This window comes from Desarmillaria tabescens, assembly GCF_030435595.1.
Source record: "Desarmillaria tabescens strain CCBAS 213 chromosome Unknown EV420scaffold_38, whole genome shotgun sequence".
Classification (NCBI taxonomy): domain Eukaryota; kingdom Fungi; phylum Basidiomycota; class Agaricomycetes; order Agaricales; family Physalacriaceae; genus Desarmillaria; species Desarmillaria tabescens.
Window position 1 is genome coordinate 136,252 of NW_026848337.1, and position 20,892 is coordinate 157,143.

Here is a 20,892-nt window from a genome sequence, read left to right on the forward strand (position 1 = left end):
ACGGACACTGGTGTCATTTGCAGTAGCTTTGCATGATGTTACGATGGTACGTCTCGTGTCTTGGTTATATAACATTACAGTTGCTGATGATCGTGTCGTAGGTATATTGATCAAGATCGACTTCGTCCTCGCTGATATCCCTTTCAAGTGTAATGGACAGGATACTGATACGAATACTTGACTCGGTATAATATGCGACCCGAAACGCTCCAGTCTCAGTTTGCCGCAAGTCTGCCGTTTGCTTTACAGTTATTTATTCCGGTTTCACCTCAAAATGCCCTCAAACATATCTTCCTCCTTTACAACGCCCATGGCCCAAACCAAATCCTCCATCACACTTTGTAGCAACTGTGGCCACTCGTTTAATACCCAAGTCTCTTCTCTTCCGCTCGATGTCGATGCGTACCTACGATCTGGAAGACAGATCATTCCCAAAATGGAAGAAGAAGCGTACTCGCAAACCCTCTCAGAACTACGCAAAAAGATATACGAGTACAATTCGCAAATATCCAGCTTGAAATGCATTGTGGAGAACCTCGAAGCTGGGCGCCAGATGATAAGGAAGTCGGTCCGAAAAGTCCGATCTCTCGTTGCGCCCATTCGCAGGCTTCCCCCGGAGATCCTTTCCATCATCTTCGAATGTGTCTGCATTTCCTTACCGTTCTATGATGGTCGCGATGAGAGGCGATCCGCATGCAAAGGACCCTTCCACCTCTCCGCTGTCTGCGCATATTGGCGGGACATATGTCTATCTTCACCTCAACTTTGGACGTCCATATTCGCCAACGCCGACAACTCAGACCTATTGCCGCGCTTTAAAAACCTTTCAAAATTGGTCGAAGAGCGTTCATACCAGCTCCCATTATCCCTTGATGTATCGGCACGGTACTCACCCCCGCACCTATATCTTAACATTCCGCGAAGCCGCTATCACTGCTTGGATTCGTTGTTCTACGGCGACAGCGCAATTAGTTTGTGCCGCCTGAAGAACATCTCCCTAGATTTGAATTTCAAGTTCGATAACATAGCGCTAGAAGATAGCCGCATTGAATTCCCAGAACTGGAACATCTGGAACTCTCCGGATGTTTTGAAGCCTTCCCCGACGAGGTGGTCATCGGTCTATTTTCGCATGTTCCGAAATTGCATACTCTATCTTTGGGAAGTTTCTCCCATATCATACATTTACGCTTGCCGGACGAACAGATCACGACGATCCACTATTCCGGTTATCGATCGCGGAATATCGACGCTTTGCAGTGCCATAAGAGGTTTCCCAATGTTACCACAGCTACGTTTCATCATTGCAATCTGGATTTACTCAACACAAGCGACCTTCCCTTCCGAAAGCTACTTCTCCAAGATGTGCTACTAGACAATATCGGAGATCACATTTTGCAAACGACGATCCCGTACCTTACTTCCCTAGAACTCGTCAGCACTGTTCATGAAGTGTACCGTAACACTTACAAGGCAGAGGTATTTCGCAACCTCGTACAACGCGTTTTCCAGTCTCTCACGGAGCTCACGTTCACCACCGTTGACTTTCTTTCCACTGATGCGCTTCCCATCCTTCGCATGGCGCCGAACCTCTTGAGGTTATCCATCGTGGAGCAAAACAAGGTGCAAATGCGTCTTGTTACGCCCAATTTCATCCAAGGGCTTTATGATCCAAGGATGTTGCCAGAGTTGCGGCATTTGCAGCTTGTCTGGTCGGGCAGCGTGAATGAGGCCGCTGTTATGGATATGGTTGAGCATCGGGCGTTCGAGTCTGTTGTGATAGGTGTGAGGATGGGAGGCAAGCTCCAAGGGGATACTTTGTCTAGAGTCGACGGTCTACGAGAACGAGGCATAATAATAACACTCTGGTAGAGAAGAGCTTGGGAATGTGTATACACGTACGAGTTAACATTGTGTATGTCGTGATAATGAACATGGATTCACTGGGTGATGAGATACAGGCCCTGGCGTCTCGTACAACGTCGTGAATGAGCACTGCTTGGCAAATTTCACTCGAATATCTAGGAAAAATGAATAAATAAAGCTCGTTACTTGAAGGATATACAACCAATTACCAACCTATGCTTTGGTCATAACGCGTAACGGCCAAAGAACCTTCCTCGTTGCGCTTCTGGGCCTCATGCTCGATCTCTTCTTCGAAAATATACCCACTCGTGGAATCCTACACAACGGAAATCATACCAATAGGAACGGTCAAATGGAAGTGTCCAATTCGCCGTTATAAGTACAGGAGGAGGCTGCCCAGAACATTGTATCCCGTGTAGAGACGCGAACACAGCCGATATGTTAAATGCACATATCACAAATACGGCAGAAGTTTACGTGGTATTAAGGTGTGGGAAACTGATGGCAACTCAGAACGACAAGGTTAGTCAGAAGGGGCACTCTACTGGGGGAGTGAATGTCAGGGTTCCTGCCATTGACGGCAACCCTGACCGTCACACCGCATATTTCAAGTCCTCTTGTGCTTCGAACGTCGCTTGACCTTATGAGATGAGAGTCGAGCACTCGGATTTTATGGTGGAAAAAAAAAAGAAAAGGCAACACGTGGGTCTCGTCCTAATCGGTCGAATTTGAATTGAGCCATTCGATGACAAGTTCACATCCGGTGACGTAGTTGACGCAGTGGTTCGATCGTTATGGATTCGCCAAAGTTCTCTCCTTCTTACCACCACAGAATATTCAAGTTACAGTTGCAGAAATGACAAAACTAGTGATTCGAGAAGTACACTCTGGCTTTTCCGCACTTATACGATTCCAACAACATCTTTTGCAGGTTGCCAAAGATGTCTGAACCTTTTCCGAGTACATATCTCTGCTTTATCTGTAATCCCCGGAATATGACTGTTCTCAAGGCTTTTTTCTCGTATGGGCATGCCATTTGGCGGCCGTTCGACTGCTATCAAATTGCAGAACGGCGGCGTTTGGGTCTTGGCTTCCACACCTTTGGACGACGCGACCAAGACCAAGCTGAATGAACTAGGACCGGTTCAGCGAGTTTTCATATCACTTGCTAAATTTATATCCTCGCCAACTGCTGCTTATTCTAGGTACATCATCGGCGCAGACGCTGTCCACCACCTATTCTTGAGTTAGTCCGAAGGGCATCGTCAACGACTGTGCTAACGATATCTAGCTGAATTCAAAACCGCCTATCCTCATGCTAAATTAATCGCGCCTCAAGATGCCATCAAGAGGCACGATAACAAGGACCTCAAATTTGATGGTGGTAAGGCCTGGTAGTATGTGATGTAGTCGTGATGCTGAGCCTCGGGACTAGCTTGGGGACTGGATGCTCCAGGAACGAAATACGGATTTGAGGACGAGGTTCGTCTACTTCAACCGTTCTCCCTTTCAATACTCACCGCCTGGCAGATTAAACACTGGTCTGCAAATGTCATCTCACTCAGAAATTATCTGACATGTTTTCAGTTATTTCTCAGGACTTATCAATAAAGATGTCGCCTTCCTTCATGAAGCCTCGAAAATCATGATTCACGCAGACTTACTCCTGAACCTTCCTGGGACGGAACAGGTCTGTTATTCATGATCATCACATCCGAGGCCGGTTCATTTCAGATTGTAAAAGACGAAACCTTAAAAAGTTTTGTTTTAGCGATCTCTTTGTCAGTCCCGAAAAGGCCATCTGTGAAACGGTATGAAAAATCTTTCCCCCTATAGAACAAAGGAATTGAGACAACGTTTCGTTTTACAATACTCAAAACGAGGGCATAAAAACTGGAGCTGAAATCGAAACCTTTTAGAATCCCGTTTTACGCCATCAAAAACGCACCAGCCACTGCAGTGTATGGATGTCGGCCCTTTCTTACGTCTGCTCATAGTATTCCAAAAGCAGCGCTTCCGGAAAGGTTCCCATCATCGGATCTTTAGATCATGAAGCCTGGTTGCATCCGAGATTTACTTGGAGTATGGGTATAAATAAGGAGTAAGATACTCCAATTAGTTCAAAAGATGTTGCTCAGATATCTTCAAGGGCCATGAAAAACGCAGTGAAAACTGTTGATGGATGGGACTTTCAGAGGATCATCCCATGTCATGGGGTACGTATTCTATTGTGAATTCATAAGGCGCTTCTCATCTTTCTTAGGATGTCATTGAAAAGGACGCTAAGCAGGCGTGGAAAGATGCTTACAAATTCCTCCTGGATTCGCCCTGATTGACAATAAAGTACCCAATTCATCTTTTCTAGTTCGTGTACGGGCTCGGACATAGACAAGCCGACTGAGGGTCCCCGACCTGGTCTGGAAGGGGAAACACCAAGACAAGCTTGTTTGTATTCTCTTAAACTTTCTTTACTTAGCTGCTTCTGAGTTGCTTCATGATGTTTCAAGTTCCGAGTTCGTACCTGGAAATCCTATGGAGCATGTACTGGTATGTCAGTTATATGCAGCTCCGATGAAAGAAATGCCTGCAAAGATCTAGTTGCAAGGATTCTATCTCGTTACAGGGTATATTTTCAAGTCTGCCGCTCACGCCACGCGGTGGGCACGTTCTCAAATCCATCGCGATCTCGTCACTGTTACTAAGCTCAACACGGTATCGTTCGTGCAATGGCTCACGGGAACGAAATCCTCGCCCGAGCCAACCAGGTAACTCTCTCACTCCTCTCGCGTTGATCTTAGACTGATTTATTTCACCCCGATCACTTTCCAGATTTCTATGTCAAGTTCATCAATGCAACACGAGTTTCTACAATGGCCATGAGATTGGCACAAGGCACATGGTGTGAATTATACAGCACATTGATTGACTCTTTCGTTCGCCCTTTGACAATGCCGACTTGTCCTCAGTGTAGCCATCGACCATTTATAACGGCTGCAGCTCTTATGGATCATATGCGATCCTCATCCTTGCCTCATCCGTACTGCAAGCTGTGTGACAGACGGTTTATCGACGAACTATCCCTGAAATCCGTGCGTGCCTTGCCTTGCCTCAATGCTACATGTCTGATTCTCATCATTCCCTAGCACCAAGTCGCGAAGCATCCACCAATGTTCGACTGCATGGACTGTGGCAGGCCTTTCAAATCGCAGGTCTCACTTGACGAACATTTTCGTGGCTCTCCCAACCATCCCAACTGTCCCGTTTGCGGACGAGGGTTCAGGACCCAAGCTTTGGCCGACTCCGTAAGTGCTTCAAAATTCCAAATGCTATTGCGACATCACAGTATAATTTAGCACCACAACGAAAGTCATCCAAGGGCGACTTGCGATACCTGCCGAAGGACCATGTACGAGCATGAAATGGCAAAACACTTTAAAGAATCTCCACGACACCCAAAATGTCACTCGTGCGACGAAGGCTTCGCAAATGATGCAGATTACACTTCGGTATGCTGTTATTCATGAATGATGAGTCCGAAACTTATACACTTCAAACGGTATAGCATTGCTCCATCGTCCATTCAGACGCGCACTGTGTCGAATGCGACCGGCAATTCTTCGACGTTGACGCCCTCCAGAACCATTACGCCAACTCTCTTCAACACCCGAAATGTATGCGGTGCAAGACGGGTTTTGCTAATGAGAATGAATACGCTGCTGTAAGCTCTTTCTATCTCTCATACTGACAGACCAATTCATCTGGACTTTAGCATGTCGCCACACACTCCCCCGTGTCCCCGGCGATGAACTCGCCCATGCCGTCTCCTCATGGCATGTTTTCACCAGCGCTAACAGGCTCAGTGGCGCCGAGATTGGTTAGTGTGGCTCCCTCACGACAGCCTCATTATGATCGACTGAATATTTCATGTAGATTACTTCTACGTCGAACTCTCCCGCGCTTTCTCGTTCCGACCAAAATCTTGCAACGCCCTATCGCTCGGCACTCTTGTCCGCAAAATCACCTTTGAGTCCCATCTTCAACGTAAGTTTACATTGCTAACGATGTTCTTCCGAACTTACCGCGCTAAAGTTCAATAACAATGATCTCCTCAAACATACGCTTCCTCTATGGAGTCCCGTCCGAGGGACGGTTTCGGTATGAACTATATTATTAGACGAGAGTATCAACACTGATCTTCACCTTAGCCAATCCGCGAAGCAGAAGATGAGGATGACATTCTCACATCGTCTTCGGCGGCTCTAATGGTCCAAAAACTTGTCGACGACGTACCTGAACCGTCGCTCCCCCACATCCAAGTCGACCATGTCCCTGATCTTCCCCGCCTTCAGACGTTCGGTCTATCCCGTTCGGCTTCTGTAGGTAACTTTAGCTTTGTATATGCTACTGTTTTATTCATGACACATCGTGAAGCAGTCATATACGCCAAAGTACGATCCGTTCGGAGAAAATCCGGTATCCGAAGAGTGGCTTACTCCATATGTTGGCAATGGCTATAGGTAAGAATATTATGAGGCAATATCTTCAGAATTTAACAGCCCTTTTCAGTTCGCCGGACGTCTCATCTCCAGCCGGCCTTGCGCAAATTCCTACTATATCTCCGGTAGCATCAACACCTTCAACGGCCTCCGTGAAGAATAACCACTCTCCCGAGGCATTGATATTCTCGCCGTTTAAAATGGTGTCTGACCATCATAGCTTGGGCTCGAAGTCAAATTCGTCCCATGGTGGTCGCACCCCAGTGTCGCCGTCTTCAGCCGCTCCTGGTTCAGGTTCGAACAGCTGCGCCGGTCCCGGTGGCTCGTATTCTCTGCCAAGTAGCTCGCCGTCGTCCATTAGTGGCGAAAAGGAGAGCTTGCACCTGCATTGCCGTCTGTGCGGGACAAGCCCATGCCGAGATATGACGGCGACTATGTGTGGCCATATTTTTTGTAATAAGTAAGCTCTACTATCTTATGTCTGTTGGATTTATACTGACTAGTTGTCAGTTGCATTGTACATGCTGTCATTTCGACATCCAGCTGCCCAGTCTGCAATAACCCTACTTTGCTATACTGTTTATTCAAACTCGACTTGACTTCTGTGTAGATTTTGGTATAGATTCAGGGATTTCTTGTGAACGTTTCTTGACAATAGTAGCCACAATGCAGTGTAACTTTACGACCTACTAGTACTTTTGAAAAAGAAAGAACGGATGGCACACTCAAAGTCCTACATTTAACGGAAGAAGTGGCCTTAACAGTTCAGTATTGATTCTCGAAGTAATACACAGTGTTTTGGTTCCATAAAGTCATGCAACGGAGCCTGAATCAGCAACAGAGAAGTTGTGAAAGAAACAGTGAAGATCACAACTTGAGACCAAAATGCTCCTCGGATGGTGATATCAGAGTCTTTGGTAGATAAATCGGAGGAAAATAGTCCAGTTGGACATCAGGAAGGTATAATTCTTGGTGCTTATGCACTGGAAGAATCAAGATGGGTCAGTAGCAAATTAAATAAATAAAAAGATCGAGAACACGGACCTACAGTGATCTACAACTCCACGTGGCTGTGAACCTCTTTTTCCATTACCACCACCACCATTTCACTTTGCCGACGCTCCACTTACATAGACCACCAACATCGCCTTCAATGAAGAAACGAGATGCAACCTCAAGGTCACACGCGATTGACTCGAACCCTCCGATTTATGGGAACTATCATGGGTTCGTCTACCTTTGTTGTCTTGCAGCTCGTCACTCACTTGAGATCGTTTAGCTACTACTCTAGAAGGCCCTTCATGAACGATCCACGACTAGCCCTACTTCCTGTAGATTTCTTTGTTGGAAAGCGAGTGTTAGATGTGGGATGCAATGAGGGTTATGTTACTTGCGAAATTGGTGAGTTACGCCATAACTGAAAGTGTCGCTTATGGCTGAAGTGACCAAGATAGCTCAATCTTGGGGAGCTCACAAGGTTGTTGGCGTTGACATTGACGAGTCTCTGATCCGGGCGGCGTGGAAGAGACGGACCGTCGTTTGGTCTTCACAGTCCCCTTCAGCACCTGTAACGGACGACTCGGCACAAGAAGTACACCCGGATTACTTTCCTCTATCGTTTGAGCACATGTTTGGATCTTTGCCGATACCACCCAACCAGAATCGTGGCAAGCATGTTTTTCCGCATAATGTTTCGTTTCGCGCGTCGGATTGGGTCAACAATCAGATTCCGGAGGATTCTGAGCCGTATGATATCATAATAGCGTGTGTCCTGTCTAGCGCCTTCGGTCTGCCCATCTCATTCCTCTCCCAGGTTCTCGATATCGAAATGGATTCATCTAAACCAAGGCGATGAAGGACTCCAGCAATTTTTCCGTCGAGTACATTCTCTTCTTCGGCCGGGAGGTACTCTCGTCCTCGAACCTCAATCATGGGATACATACAAGAAGGCGAAGAGATTGGACAAGAGTTTGAGAGACAAAGCAGCGACCCTGACAATACGACCCGAGGATTTTGGGCTACTCCTGTCTCACATTGGCTTTAGTTTAGCACAGCACTTGGGCTTGACAGGTGAAGGAGGTACGTTCCCGAGCCGTGCAGCGCTGTTTCCCCATGTGACGAGCAGTACATAGGTTTTTGTCGCCCAGTAGATTTATACGTGAAAACATGACCATACGTCTGCTGTATCACACCCGTGTAATCGGAATCATTGACAGCCAGCGCAAAGGTGTGCTGGGGTTCGGGGCGGATTCAGTAATGTGAAACACACATAAGTGCCCATTCATCATAGATTGTTCTTCCGCGACCTGATTGGCCGCGGGGTTTGCATCCGGACCTTGGCAAATCATTTGAAATGCACAGCTCAATAAAAAGCTGATATTGCTTCTCAACTAGCCCACTCTTTCCAGATGACGCTCACAGCTGCTTTACTCTACGTGTGCGCCTTTCTGGCGGCGCTGGCTTTTTTTCGCAGTCGTAAATCTGCCATGTTACCACCCGGACCTAAGGGCTGGCCTGTAATTGGGGTACGTAGCTGCCTGAGAAATTGTCGCGAAGGCTCATGCTCCACAGAATATCTTTGACATGCCAACGCACAGTGACTGGCTGACTTACGCTGAATGGGGAAGGAAGTATGGTTCGTTCACTCTGCTCCTCTATTGTTCTTTTCTAACTTCCTCTTATCTCCTCACCAGGCCCCATATGTTCTGTGAATCTCATGGGGCAGCGCATGATCATTGTCAACAACGCAAAAATACTTGCCGAGCTTGACAGAAAAGGCGCCATCTATTCTGACAGGCCGCGACTAGAGATGGCTGGTGAACTCGTTGGGTATGCAAACACAATCGTTCTCCTTCGATATAACACGCGCTTTCGCAATTGCCGGAGATACATCTCGAAGATGATGGGCACGATCAACTCAATTCAAAAGTATTTTCCGATGGAAGAACACGAGACACGGCGACATTTACAGCGCGTTCTAGACAACCCTGAGAAACTGAATGAGAGTCTGCGCAAGTAAGTTCTCCTTGAATCTTCTTTCTATGGTTGTGATCATGAAGGTCGGCAGGACTTCCGGATCAATTATATTGAAGGCAACATATGGCATCGACGTACAAGAGGAAAACGACCCCTTCGTGAAGCTTATCGAATCATCAAACACGAACTTTGGTATGGCTACTGTTCCAGGTGAGTCGCTGGTGCGGTGCATCAAATCTCTGCTGAACTTGACGTAGGTGCCTTTTTGGTCGACAGCTTCCCTGTCCTCCGCCACCTACCAGAGAACTGGCCTGGAGCCGGATTCAAACGGCTCGCGAAGAAGTGGGCTAAAGTATTTGATAGTGTTGTTGAGGTCCCCTTTGCTTTCACGAAGGGGCAAATGGTACGAACTATTCTTGCTAATGGTTAGTCAGGGCTAAAACACGTATTAAAAGGATGCTGGCATCGCTCCTCCTTCATTTTTATCCTCTGCTCTCACGGACAAAGAAAGTTTATCACCCAGCGAACTTCTTGATATCAAGCACACGGCTGCTTCCCTATACGGAGGTATGCTTTCAAATCCTCTTTAATCAAATTTCTCCCACAGAATATGACTTATGATTGATGAATTTAGCTGGGGCCGACACTACAGTCTCGGCTCAATATGCTTTCTTCCTGGCCATGATTCTCTATCCTGGTACGTGTGGTCATCTTACCCAAACCTGGCGCTTATCATCAAAGTCTCGGAAAGATGTACAGAAAAAGGCACAGGCAGAAATAGACGCTGTAGTTGGAAGCGACAGGCTCCCAGGATTTGCGGACCGCGAAATTTTGCCATACATCAATGCCATTGTCTCAGAAGTTTTGAGATGGAACAACGTCGCACCTATCGGTGTGGTTATCCCCGTCCTGTTCTCTATTTAGGTGTACTGACATGGTGATAAGGCTTTCCGCATACTGCCATGGAGGATGGCGTTGTAGACGGTTACTTCGTTCCTAAGGGCTCAATTATCATCACGAACGTTTGGTTGGTCTTCTTCTGCACGAACGGCCTCCTCTGACCCTGAATATTGCTTTCAGGCAAATACTGCACGACCCTGAGGTGTATCCTAATCCATTTACTTTCGATCCCTCTCGATTTATAGCCTCGACTGGAAAAGAGGTGCAGCGTGATCCCCGGCATGCGTGCTTCGGTTATGGACGACGGTACTGTGCTGGATCTCATCTAGCTGAAGCTTCTCTTTTCATATGTATCGCGATGTCTCTCGCCGTCTTTGATATCACGAACGCCGTGGAGAACGGTGTTCCCGTTGTGCCTGTCTACGAGAGCATGTCAGGTATTGTCAGGTTCGTCGGCTTTCCCTACATGCGCGGAAGACGTATTCATCCAACGTTTTCAAGCCATCCAAAACCGTTCAAGTACTGCATCAAGCCTCGATCTGAAAGGGCTTCGGCTCTCGTGCTTGCCGATAACTTGTAGGATATCAATTTCCTTCTCGTCAACTCGATTGTTTGTCTTCTGTATTGAATACGTGTAACATCATATGGCCTCGGTATTGATATATTGATATCTTATTTGAATCCTGATATGTCTTGGTTCTTTGGGTAATTATTGCTATTTTCAAAAATGATGAGATTCTCGAGAAAGAAAAAAAGTTTTGACATGCCTAATGCCAGCCCGATCTCAGCCTGCGCCATCTGAGACAACCCATGACTATCGACGAAATAACCTATGACGTCGATCGTCATAGCCCTCTAAGTGCGGGCTCAGAGGTCTTTTAGCGGGGCCCAAAACTTTTTAATTTTTTTTCGGAATCTCATCATTTTTCAAAATAGCAATAAATGTTCTATTTTTGTGTGTTCTGATCCAACAGGAAAAATTGACGCGTCTGGCGCGTCTGTGGCGCATGTCACGTGCGACTTCGAAGTTGCCTTTGCAGCTTCCTCAGGCCTTCTCTTCTTCCCCCCTCCCCATCACTGCCTCCCAACTGACTCTAAATATCGATTTCGTTTGCGCTGCTCACTTTGTTTTCGCTCACCATCTCCCGATCTTCGAGACGAAAGACTTTCTATGATGGACAGGCTTAAAGTAAGGTATCACTCATTTCTGCTGTATCGCTATACTGATCGTATCATCACACAAACAGAGAGAAGCAGAGACGGGATCATTGAATGCTCTCTGCAGACTGTCATTGAAAGTCAATCAGGACTCAACCGTTTTTCCCAGTATCATCGCCGCCATCCCCCATCATCTACTGTCTGTCCCTTTACCGACCACATTTATCGACCCAGGCTCAGATACAGAGCATCTGAGGATATTGAAGAGAGTGCATGAAAGCCTCAGTGCACTTATGATGACTTTTGCCCACCATGCTCTCGACAATCCTCGTAACGTTGCTCTAGTAACAAATTTGTGGCCGGACTTGTCTTGCTGGATTATCCCATTTCTTCAAACTTACATCGTTGAGGTTCCTAACGATCCATCCATCGTCCGTCATGAGTATGTTGAGATTATGATCGACTCACACCTACGACTGCTGAAAGAACTATTCCAAACACCCCAGATTTCGTCTGTGATGAAATCTCCCGACCTCATATCGTGTTTGATGAAGGTTTGGGTGTCTCTCATGGCATCCGGTGTGGAGTTTTCCCAGCAGGAGGCGACTATGCTTGTAATAATGGGCTTGCTATACCAAACTGGCAGCTTGCATAATGATGAAGCCTTCAACGCCGTTACGACAGCTTTGTATATGACAGCACCAGACAAAGTTACCACCTCCCTGATGGGTCTCATAAACCTCGTACAACAGCCTGCAGCATCTACGGAACATGTCATGATTTCACTTGCGTTTCTCGAGCACACGACCAACAACTCCCTGAAATTCTGTCGAAATCACCTTGCGCATCACTCCATCCACTGGGTCTGCCGGCTGATGGAAAGGACCACGTCGCGCAAGCCTGATTTCGTCTCATCCTTCGAGAAAGACAAGGTTCACATGCCAATGGTGGGAATGCTCAGATCTTGTGCAGGATACTTAGCGACTTGCTTTGAAGAGGGTTCTCTCAGGGTTGTACAAGCATTGGAGCGTCATTTGCTTGACTTGCTGTTGAAATGTATTCCTTTCTTCTCCACAGAAGACCTGTCAGCACCATCGCTCCTCTTCTCGACCATCGTGCAGATACTCGATTTGGTTAACTCTTATCTCATTTATCGTGGCGTCTTATGAGAAGTTCGCAGGAGCATGCAGCGGATACAGTGCTCGGGCCTGGAAGGAAACATTCCTATGGGCCCCGAAACTATCCGAGATGCATGGTCTGCATTGAAGAAGACGGTGGACAGGCGATGGGCCATCAGATGTGTAATGGTCAATGAGGAAGTCGATAAATGTGAAAACCCGGACATACGTCTCAGGATCCTCAGCCGTCCTAATGAAGTAACCAACTTTGTTCCATACAGTGTCCACCTGATGGAATCAATCATTCAAAGCGGGCACTAAAGTGTTGTCAAGGGTGCCAGGCCTCTTTCTATTGTTCTAGAGAATGCCAGAAACAAGCCTGGGTTTCTCATCGACCTCTCTGCCAGAAGATTAAATGTACGAAGCATGGTGAGTTTTTCATTAAAACCTATCGTATGACGTTGTCTGACATTCATTTTTGCTTTAGATGGGGGCCCCACAATGATTTCCGCTAGGGATACTCTCTTCCTGATCACTGTGGCGGAGAATGACATATACGAACATCTGGAAGTAGTCAAAGATCTGCGGGAAAAGAACGAGCATCAGCTGAAACACCCCTTGGTCATTTCCCTCGACTACGTCTCGATTCCCATGGCCATCACAATGAACTCCGCGGCGGAGTATAGAGATCGCGAAAGCGCATGGGACCGAGCAATTCAGAAGGTCGAAACACAAGGTGGTCAACTAGTTTTCCTAAGGTACCCTCACGCTGTCAAACCTCGCGAAGGTCTGCTTCGATTCCAAATCGACGTTTGAGTTGTTCCGTCCGTATGATGACTGAGGTTTTCTTATCGTGTCGGCACTTTTGCCGTTAGGGCAATTGTTTCTGTTTCTACCACTTTAGTGTCCTGCGGTGTGCTGTGTACGCGCATTCGAATTCACCCTTGAAATTCTCCTTGACGCTCCACCTTGACATATGCATGTTCCTGTACTCTGGCGTGTCCTAAAATATCGCCAATGCTCTGTATGCGGGATGGTCTCGCACGCTTACAATTATTTCTCCCTGGAGATGCCTTAACCTCTTCCCAGTTGTTACGTTTTGGTCCTGGTGCTATACTAAATATGTCTGTTTTGAAATATCATTCCAATCTCATCTGATAAGCCGAAACAGACCCAAAGGTGCCTGCCTCAATTGTGCCTAAGGGCATATCCTTGGCTATCCTTGGCTTCTTGGCAGAAACTATAAATAAATGTTGGACCAGTCAAGCAAAAATCATGGTCCACAATGGAAATGCTCAGGGGTTCAGAAGGTTCGTTACTTCGAGGGTCGGTTCGCATGGTTGTTGCTATACGCACATAAAGAACTCAAGTCCGCGTTTACGAAAACTCGGGTCATCACATTTTCATCTCTTCAATGAACAATCGTTACTAACTAGAAACCTTAACTAAAAAAGAGACACTGCATAGACTATTTCAACGTGAGAGAGCTAATTTATTTAGGAAGAACCTGGACGTCTTTCTCAGCCTTGACTTCTTCCTTGCTTTCAGACATATCCCTGTCATGTGTTGCTCCTGCAGCCTCTTTCTGTTCTCGCCTAAGTCGGCGACGAATACCTGTGGCCGACTCGTATCCAAAGAATTTGCTGCGACCCTACGGAGCATCGTCAGGTTGTCGTCGGAAAATTAACGACAATATCCATGCGGCATACCTCTTTAACTTTAAGGAACACGAGCGTAACAATAACGGCCAACCAATAGAAAACGTAAGACAACACGGTACCAACTGAAATGATAAACCCAAATCAGAAGGCGACGAGAATCTAGAAGTTCGGAGAACATACTAGTTGCGCTATTGGTCCAGCCAAACAAGGCGTTAAACACCGACCAACCATTGTTGTTCAAGTTGTCTTCGGGATTGCAGCAATCCAAGTGCCATACATTTCCTTGAACTCGATAAGATCCTGGGCCACTTCCACCTGCGTCGTCAATATCCGCTCCGAGAAGATGGTTAAAGGCGTTTGTTTCGAAGGCGCCAACTGCGCGAGAGAAAAGACCAGCTCCGATGAGAAGGAGGAGATTGGTCATGGCGATGAGGAAAACTGTGAGGGCTAGTTTAAGATGTGGTCAGTCTCGATGGGACATTTTAAAGGTCAAAAGCATGCTTACTGGTACGACTGGCGAAGAAGTAGATCAAGAAACCGCAGACTAGACCGCATATCAATCCCACGATTGCAGCGAGCGGGATGGATGTGGCGGGTTGTCCCAGAGAAACGCCACCGACAAATACCACTGCCTCCATACCTGTGTAGTTCTGGTAAGAAAACTAGACTGACAGAACGAAATAAACGGCAGATTACCTTCACGAAGGACAGTAATGAGAGGAAGGATGAAGAGAGCCCATTTTCCTGTCGAGGTCTTTCCGTCGGCTCCTGAACAATTGTTGAGAATGAAAACGAGCAGGAGGAAAGTGCTTTGACATACGCTTTCCTTCAAAAGCGCGCTCAAGCTTGACGCGCCATTTTGCCTTAGCTAAAGGTGGCTAAATCAGTACAAGTAGTAAGGGTTCAAGGTGGATGGTTCCAACCTCGATCCATCTTGAGCATGGTAACTCCCATGACGAAAATCATGAGACAAGCAATAAGTTCGAAAATACCTGGAGAAAAACCGATTAATGAATGAACTAGATAGAGGGAAAATGACTTTTCACCTTCCCATAGTTCTTCAGATTTGGACCATAAATCGGATGCTTGAGTGAACCAGACGGCGATAAACCTATCTAAGTTTGAGTTCAAAACGTTGCATATGGTTCAAGGGATGACGTACGCAGCGCCGATAGCGAGGGCGAGGAATAAGCCAAGTCCTGCACCAAGGAAAATCTTTACGGCGTCAGACAGAACAATTATGAAGGCCATGAGGGTTATTTACCTGAATTCTCAGCTTGCGGATGAGGCGGCGACGGTGGACCAAATCATCCTCGCCTGAGAGAGAATCAGACAGCGCGCCGTCGCCCTCTACACGAGGGCTACCCTTAGAGTCGTGTGAACCATTCGTGATCGTTGCACCAATTCGTCCTGGATCGTCATGAACTATCTGTTCAGCGAGACCTAGGAGAACGGATACGATGATGGCCGCCTCCAAAGTTTCACGAAAAACGATGAAGAAAATGGGGACAGAAAATACGTTCTTCGCCATTGCCGTCACTACCTGGAAGCAGGGAAGGGTGGGGAGAAGGCACGAAGCATCATCAGTACATTTAAATTAACCCTTTCGGACTTGAGCATTTTCGGCGCGAGATTAAGGCCTATGTGTCACATGAAACCCGCAAATGCCTCATCATATCAAATCTGATAAGATGTGAAAATCGGTTCCAAGATTAGATTCCAACTTCCGCATATTTAGCGCCCTGAAACGTCCGGCTGTTTTGAAGGGTGGTACCCGTACAGAAGGGTGCAGATTTTCCCTGACCATTTCCAGTGTTGCTCTAACCTTACTTGTCCTGGCTTCCTTCCCATATTTTTGCGAGATACGTCCGTGATGGCCGCGCTTTTCTTCTTTTCTTTCCGGCTTGAAACTCACGGAGTTGACGTCGTGAGTATTCTAAGTAGTTCGATAATCAGATAGGCCTCGAGACCGCATCGAGACCCGGGAGGCCCGGATGAACCAATGGACGGCGTTATCCTTATCTGATACATCGTTTTCCCTATCAGATAAAATTTTTGCCCCCTAAAAATAACTCAACTGTCAATGTCCGCGCAACGACGAACTGACCCGTGCTCCATTATGTTGACCTCCTTTTAAATAATACCCGATTTAAATGGTACCTCGGACCTGCCTTGCATCCGCTTATCTTTCTACTCCCAGGTGGTAGCGTCACTCAAGATGTGGTCGCCTTTTTCACTGGCCCCATTGCTTTTTGCTTCTCCCGTTCTAGCCGGTGTCCAAGAACTCTGGTGGAACATAACATACGTCGAGGATGCCAATCCAGATGGTCTGTTTAGTCGCAGAGTTGTAGGCATCAACAATACTTGGCCGTCAGTAGAGTTTCTCTTCGGACCCAGGCCTTGGTTTAACTCCACTCTTTTAGCATACCGGTGATTGACGTTTCAACTAACGATTCACTCATCGTTCATGCCACGAATTCGCTGGATGAAGTGTCGACTCTTCATCACCATGGCATGTTCTTCAACTCAACATCATGGATGGACGGCGCCGTACAGGTCTCTGAATGGTAAACCTATCGTCGCTTCATCTCTCGTCAATGTTGACCCGTGTTCAGTGGTATTCCACCTGGCGGACAATTCGATTACGTCGTGCCCATCAACTCTTCTGGCCAATGGGGAACATATTGGGTGCACGGTCATGCAAAGGCAAGTCCGAAGATATGCCTTGAATGTATCCAGACGTAATTTCCATTTTTTTCAGGGACACTATGTTGATGGCTTGCGCGGGCCCGTCGTTATTCATCCTTCGCAAGAAGTTCACTCGTACGACGAGGAATTCATCATCATTCTCGCCGACTGGTACCATGAACAACATTCAGAGCTATTGGAACAATTCATCAACATCGCCAACCCTGGTGGTGCCGAACCTGTACCCCGTAAGCACGACCATATGCACCCTGTAACGTCATCTGAGTAACAATGTGCTAGAATCTGGTTTGATCTACTTCGCTGCTCAAAATGGTTCTTATCTTGGACCCATTTCGGGAACTTCTCCTGCTGGAGTAACATCAGCTGTCGGGTTCAATGAGAACGCCACCCTCCCGTTCGAAGCTGGTAAGACCTACCGTCTTAGGATCTTGAACACGGGCGCTTTCTCGATGTTTTACTTTTGGATTGACGGACATGAAATGCGCATTGTAAGTGCCTCTCTTGGTTATCCCATTCTCCATTAATAAATATTACTCCGTTAAGATCGAGGTTGATGGGGTAAGATGCTTTAACTTGAAGCTAAATGGGCACGTTCCTAAACCAGCCTCTTCTAGACTGACGTCGAAGAATCACCCGCTGATCTACTCAGCGTCGCTGTTGCTCAACGGTACTCTGTTCTTGTCACGGCTCGTAATGACACCAACACCAGTAACTGGGCTATCCACGCGAACATGGACACTGTCATGTTCGATATTGTTCCAGCCTCGTTGAACCCCAGTACGTTCCCTCATGGTTGATGCAGAATTCTTGATCTCATGCACCCCCAGATGTGACTTCCTCCATCACGTATTCTTCGTCTGCTTCCCTTACCGATCTCGGAACCATTGATGCCTACGCCGATGTCAATGATACAGCACTAGTCCCTGTCGAAGTCATCGCAGCTCCCACATCCAACAAAACGATCGATCTAGAAGTCAGCTTCGACACCATGGATGATGGAACGAATCACGCCATGTTCAACCAGATCACCTACAACTCCCCAGAGGTACCTGCTATCTTGAGCGCCCTCAGCTTGGGAAACAACGCTACCGTTGAGAGTGCGTATACGCCTCTCAGTTTCGTCGTAGACTATGGGGATATTGTCGACATCGTGATCAAGAATGGAGACGCGGGGAAGCATCCTTTGTAAGTGCCGGGCTTCGTTACCTCTCTTTCACGCCCATTAATGTGCTATCTTTCCCAGCCATTTGCACGGGCACAAACCCATGATCGTTGGACGTGCTACAGATTACACATCTGACGATCCCCTTTTGAATCCACCTATTGTTGAAGGCCAAGCGAACCCTATACGTCGTGATACAGTTCATATCCCTTCGATGGGTTCTGCAACTCTCCGTGTCGTCGCGGATAACCCCGGAACATGGTTCCTCCATTGTAAGCTTCACCCGAACCTCGGATTCGTCGCTTCTTATAAATTATAACAAGGTCATATCGAATGGCATCTTCAAGTCGGTCTTGCCATAACTCTGATTGAGGCCCCGCTTGTCGCCCAGCAGCGCAACAGGGTCCCACAAGCAATATACGACAACTGCCAAGCCTTGGGCACGCCGTTCTCGGGTAACGCCGCAGGACATGATTCAACGACTGATCTCAGCGGCTTGACCTTGGGACCATACCCACAAAAACTTGGCTGGCATTCAAAAGGTATTGGTGCCATGGCTGGGTGAGTGACACTTTGTGTTCCCTTTGTGAATCTTCTTGTGCTGATAAATTGGACAGCTGTGTTCTGACTGCTCTTATTGGTATGATTACTGTCGTGTGGTATTCCACGGGTGGGTATATTTCCGAAGAAGAGATCGAACACGAGGTGAGGGAGAGCATTGAAGCGAAGGCAAAGCGAGGAAAGTTCTTTGGTCTGTTGCGACCAAGGCAGGTTGGTAATTGATTTATTTTAAATGACCTTGTGTGTATCTTCATGTATGAACGAAAACGAATTTAAAGGGCTCTTAATTTTGGTTAATTTTGTTTAGGGGGAAACACGATCTACCGAGACATGCCATTAGCGTTCTCCAGAGACCCACTACCAGGGTAGCGGGAGTTCGCCTAAAAAGGGTGTGAGCGAAGTTTTGCGTGGCTCGTACGAACCCTCTAGGAGTGTTGAACGCTCTCCGGACTCATATGAGAGCCTATAAGGCCTTGGAAATAGTGTAGAATGCAGATAATAATTATTTGTTCTATCTACTTGGTTGCCCACGGCTTCATTCCTGCCCAATTCTCGTCTATCACAAAGTTTTTGATACCTGCCTGTAAAACCATAGCGTCGAACGTTGAACTACTGTTCTGTGCATGCCACACGAAATTCGATCATAATGTTCCGAGCGAAAACTGTAGAGCCTGCGAAAGTTAAAATGGGAAAGACGAGACTACATACTTATCGACAGTTTGCTTGATGTACAGGATGGTAATGAGACTAGGGTACTCTATTGTACAACACTTTATCGACCACGGTTAGTCCAGGAAGAATGTATAAGCATCTTTCCACGCTTGCTTAGCGTCCTTTTCTATGACATCCTAAGAAAGATGAGACGCGGTCTGTGCATTCGCAATAGAATACGTGCCCCATGACATGGGATGATCCTCTGAAAGTCCCATCCATCAACAGTTTTCGCAGCGGTTTTCATGGCCCTTGAAGATATCTGAGCGACATTTTTTGAACTAATTGGAGTATCTTACTCCTTATCTATACCCATACTCCAAGTAAATCTCGGATGCAACCAGGATTGAGGACCTAAGGATCCGATGATTGGGACCTTTCCGGAAGCACTGCTTTTGGAATACTATGAGAAGATTTGAGAAAGGGCCAACATCCATGATCATGAATAACAGACCTGTTCCGTCCCAGGAAGGTTGAGGAGTAAGTCAGCTTGAATCATACTTTTCGAGGCTTCATGAAGGAAAGCGACATCTTTATTGATAAATCCTGAGAAATAACTGAGAACACGTCAGATAATTACTCAACGAGATGACATTTGCGGACCAGTGTTTAATCTGCCAGGCGGTGAGCATTGAAAGGGAGAATGGTTGAAGTAGACGAACCTCATCTTCGAATCCGTATTTCGTGTCCGAAGCATCCAGTCCCCAAGCTAGTCACGAGGCTCAGGATCACGACTACATCACATACTACAAGGCCTTACCACCGTCAAATTTGAGTTCCTTGTTATTGTGCCTCTTGATAGCATCTTGAGGCGCGATCAATTTGGCATGCGGATAAGCGGTTTTGAATTCAGCTGAACATCGTTAGCACAGTCGTTGACGATGCCCTTCGGACTAACTCAAGAATAGGTGGTGGACAGCGTCCGCACCGATGATGTACCTAGAACAAGCATCAGTTGGAGCGAATATAAATTTAGGAGGTGACATGGAAACTCGCTGAACCGGTCCTAGTTCACTCAGCTTAGTCTTGGTCGCGTCGTCCAAAGGTGTGGAAGCTAAGACCCAAACGCCGCCGTTCTGCAGTTTGATAGCAGTCGAACGGCCGCCAAATGGCATGCCTATGCGAGAAAAAGGCCTTGAAAACGGTTATATTCCGGGTATTACAGGTAAAGCGGAGATATGTACTTGGAAAAGATCCAGACATCTTTGGCAACCTGCAAGAGATGATGTTGGCGTTGTGTACGCACGGAAAAGGCAGGGCGTACCTCTCGAATGACTAGTTCTGTCATTTCTGCAGCTGTAACTTGAATATTCTGTGGTGGTAAGAAGGAGAGAATGACGAATCCATAACGATCGCGGACTCGGACGCAACCACTGACCCCGGCACCAACTACGTCACCAGATGTGACCTCGTCATCGAACGGCTCAATTCAAATTCGACCGATTAGGACGAGACCCACGTGTTGCATTTGCTTTTTTTTTTTCACCATAAAATCCGAGTGCTCGACTCTCATCTTATAAGGTCAAGCGACGTTCGAAGCACAAGAGGACTTGAGATATGCGGTGTGACGGTCAGG

General features: G+C 46.9%; 9 protein-coding genes across 9 annotated transcripts; 7 read left to right on the forward strand and 2 right to left on the reverse strand.

The window, feature by feature from the left end:
* The first annotated feature begins 15 nt into the window (after positions 1 to 15).
* On the forward strand, positions 16 to 1,992 carry EV420DRAFT_776649 (uncharacterized protein). Its single transcript, XM_060483425.1, has 2 exons — positions 16 to 46; positions 102 to 1,992. Exon 2 carries the CDS (start codon positions 275 to 277, stop codon positions 1,868 to 1,870), a length of 1,596 nt encoding a protein of 531 aa, XP_060326872.1. The 5' UTR covers positions 16 to 46; positions 102 to 274; the 3' UTR covers positions 1,871 to 1,992.
* An 895-nt stretch (positions 1,993 to 2,887) lies between these two features.
* EV420DRAFT_1646907 (uncharacterized protein) lies at positions 2,888 to 4,196 on the forward strand (the record flags this gene model as incomplete). The annotated part of the gene is made up of 8 exons (XM_060477974.1): positions 2,888 to 3,110; positions 3,156 to 3,248; positions 3,300 to 3,346; positions 3,395 to 3,405; positions 3,452 to 3,554; positions 3,862 to 3,965; positions 4,014 to 4,080; positions 4,128 to 4,196. The coding sequence occupies 8 exons, from the start codon at positions 2,888 to 2,890 to the stop codon at positions 4,194 to 4,196; spliced, it is 717 nt and encodes a 238-aa protein (XP_060326873.1).
* Positions 4,197 to 4,240: 44 nt separating this feature from the next.
* On the forward strand, positions 4,241 to 7,093 carry EV420DRAFT_1564816 (uncharacterized protein). The gene is made up of 12 exons (XM_060473994.1): positions 4,241 to 4,629; positions 4,694 to 4,953; positions 5,008 to 5,166; positions 5,218 to 5,370; positions 5,427 to 5,582; positions 5,634 to 5,738; positions 5,795 to 5,905; positions 5,954 to 6,019; positions 6,070 to 6,240; positions 6,296 to 6,381; positions 6,431 to 6,820; positions 6,871 to 7,093. Exons 2-12 carry the CDS (start codon positions 4,735 to 4,737, stop codon positions 6,968 to 6,970), a joined length of 1,716 nt encoding a protein of 571 aa, XP_060326874.1. The 5' UTR covers positions 4,241 to 4,629; positions 4,694 to 4,734; the 3' UTR covers positions 6,971 to 7,093.
* Positions 7,094 to 7,278: 185 nt separating this feature from the next.
* On the forward strand, positions 7,279 to 8,734 carry EV420DRAFT_1564827 (Bicoid-interacting protein 3-domain-containing protein). Its single transcript, XM_060473995.1, has 5 exons — positions 7,279 to 7,361; positions 7,411 to 7,587; positions 7,640 to 7,761; positions 7,815 to 8,124; positions 8,174 to 8,734. Exons 1-5 carry the CDS (start codon positions 7,339 to 7,341, stop codon positions 8,490 to 8,492), a joined length of 951 nt encoding a protein of 316 aa, XP_060326875.1. The 5' UTR covers positions 7,279 to 7,338; the 3' UTR covers positions 8,493 to 8,734.
* An 11-nt stretch (positions 8,735 to 8,745) lies between these two features.
* EV420DRAFT_1564838 (cytochrome P450) lies at positions 8,746 to 11,044 on the forward strand. Its single transcript, XM_060473996.1, has 11 exons — positions 8,746 to 8,885; positions 8,932 to 8,995; positions 9,054 to 9,375; positions 9,428 to 9,546; positions 9,594 to 9,739; positions 9,792 to 9,903; positions 9,971 to 10,033; positions 10,088 to 10,228; positions 10,282 to 10,363; positions 10,417 to 10,683; positions 10,738 to 11,044. Exons 1-11 carry the CDS (start codon positions 8,769 to 8,771, stop codon positions 10,814 to 10,816), a joined length of 1,512 nt encoding a protein of 503 aa, XP_060326876.1. The 5' UTR covers positions 8,746 to 8,768; the 3' UTR covers positions 10,817 to 11,044.
* Positions 11,045 to 11,963: 919 nt separating this feature from the next.
* Positions 11,964 to 13,328, forward strand: EV420DRAFT_1483114 (uncharacterized protein; the record flags this gene model as incomplete). Its single annotated transcript, XM_060469943.1, has 4 exons — positions 11,964 to 12,326; positions 12,585 to 12,770; positions 12,794 to 12,941; positions 13,000 to 13,328. 4 exons carry the CDS (start codon positions 11,964 to 11,966, stop codon positions 13,326 to 13,328), a joined length of 1,026 nt encoding a protein of 341 aa, XP_060326877.1.
* Positions 13,329 to 13,673: 345 nt separating this feature from the next.
* Positions 13,674 to 15,788, reverse strand: EV420DRAFT_1338425 (Ftr1 protein). Its single transcript, XM_060468901.1, has 10 exons — positions 15,438 to 15,788; positions 15,336 to 15,388; positions 15,220 to 15,284; positions 15,097 to 15,165; positions 14,994 to 15,041; positions 14,870 to 14,941; positions 14,679 to 14,813; positions 14,354 to 14,620; positions 14,222 to 14,295; positions 13,674 to 14,163 (listed from the first exon to the last, which is right to left on the reverse strand). The coding sequence occupies exons 1-10, from the start codon at positions 15,702 to 15,704 to the stop codon at positions 14,005 to 14,007; spliced, it is 1,209 nt and encodes a 402-aa protein (XP_060326878.1). The 5' UTR covers positions 15,705 to 15,788; the 3' UTR covers positions 13,674 to 14,004.
* Positions 15,789 to 16,085: 297 nt separating this feature from the next.
* Positions 16,086 to 18,906, forward strand: EV420DRAFT_1564847 (Fet3 protein). Its single transcript, XM_060473997.1, has 11 exons — positions 16,086 to 16,543; positions 16,597 to 16,740; positions 16,789 to 16,879; positions 16,935 to 17,109; positions 17,162 to 17,370; positions 17,426 to 17,440; positions 17,497 to 17,659; positions 17,710 to 18,067; positions 18,126 to 18,316; positions 18,368 to 18,605; positions 18,662 to 18,906. The coding sequence occupies exons 1-11, from the start codon at positions 16,392 to 16,394 to the stop codon at positions 18,825 to 18,827; spliced, it is 1,902 nt and encodes a 633-aa protein (XP_060326879.1). The 5' UTR covers positions 16,086 to 16,391; the 3' UTR covers positions 18,828 to 18,906.
* Positions 18,907 to 20,676, reverse strand: EV420DRAFT_1338429 (uncharacterized protein). The gene is made up of 11 exons (XM_060468902.1): positions 20,581 to 20,676; positions 20,501 to 20,529; positions 20,301 to 20,450; positions 20,215 to 20,255; positions 20,077 to 20,169; positions 19,979 to 20,025; positions 19,920 to 19,930; positions 19,771 to 19,873; positions 19,616 to 19,719; positions 19,501 to 19,567; positions 18,907 to 19,453 (listed from the first exon to the last, which is right to left on the reverse strand). The coding sequence occupies exons 1-11, from the start codon at positions 20,602 to 20,604 to the stop codon at positions 19,391 to 19,393; spliced, it is 732 nt and encodes a 243-aa protein (XP_060326880.1). The 5' UTR covers positions 20,605 to 20,676; the 3' UTR covers positions 18,907 to 19,390.
* Between the last annotated feature and the right edge of the window lie 216 nt (positions 20,677 to 20,892).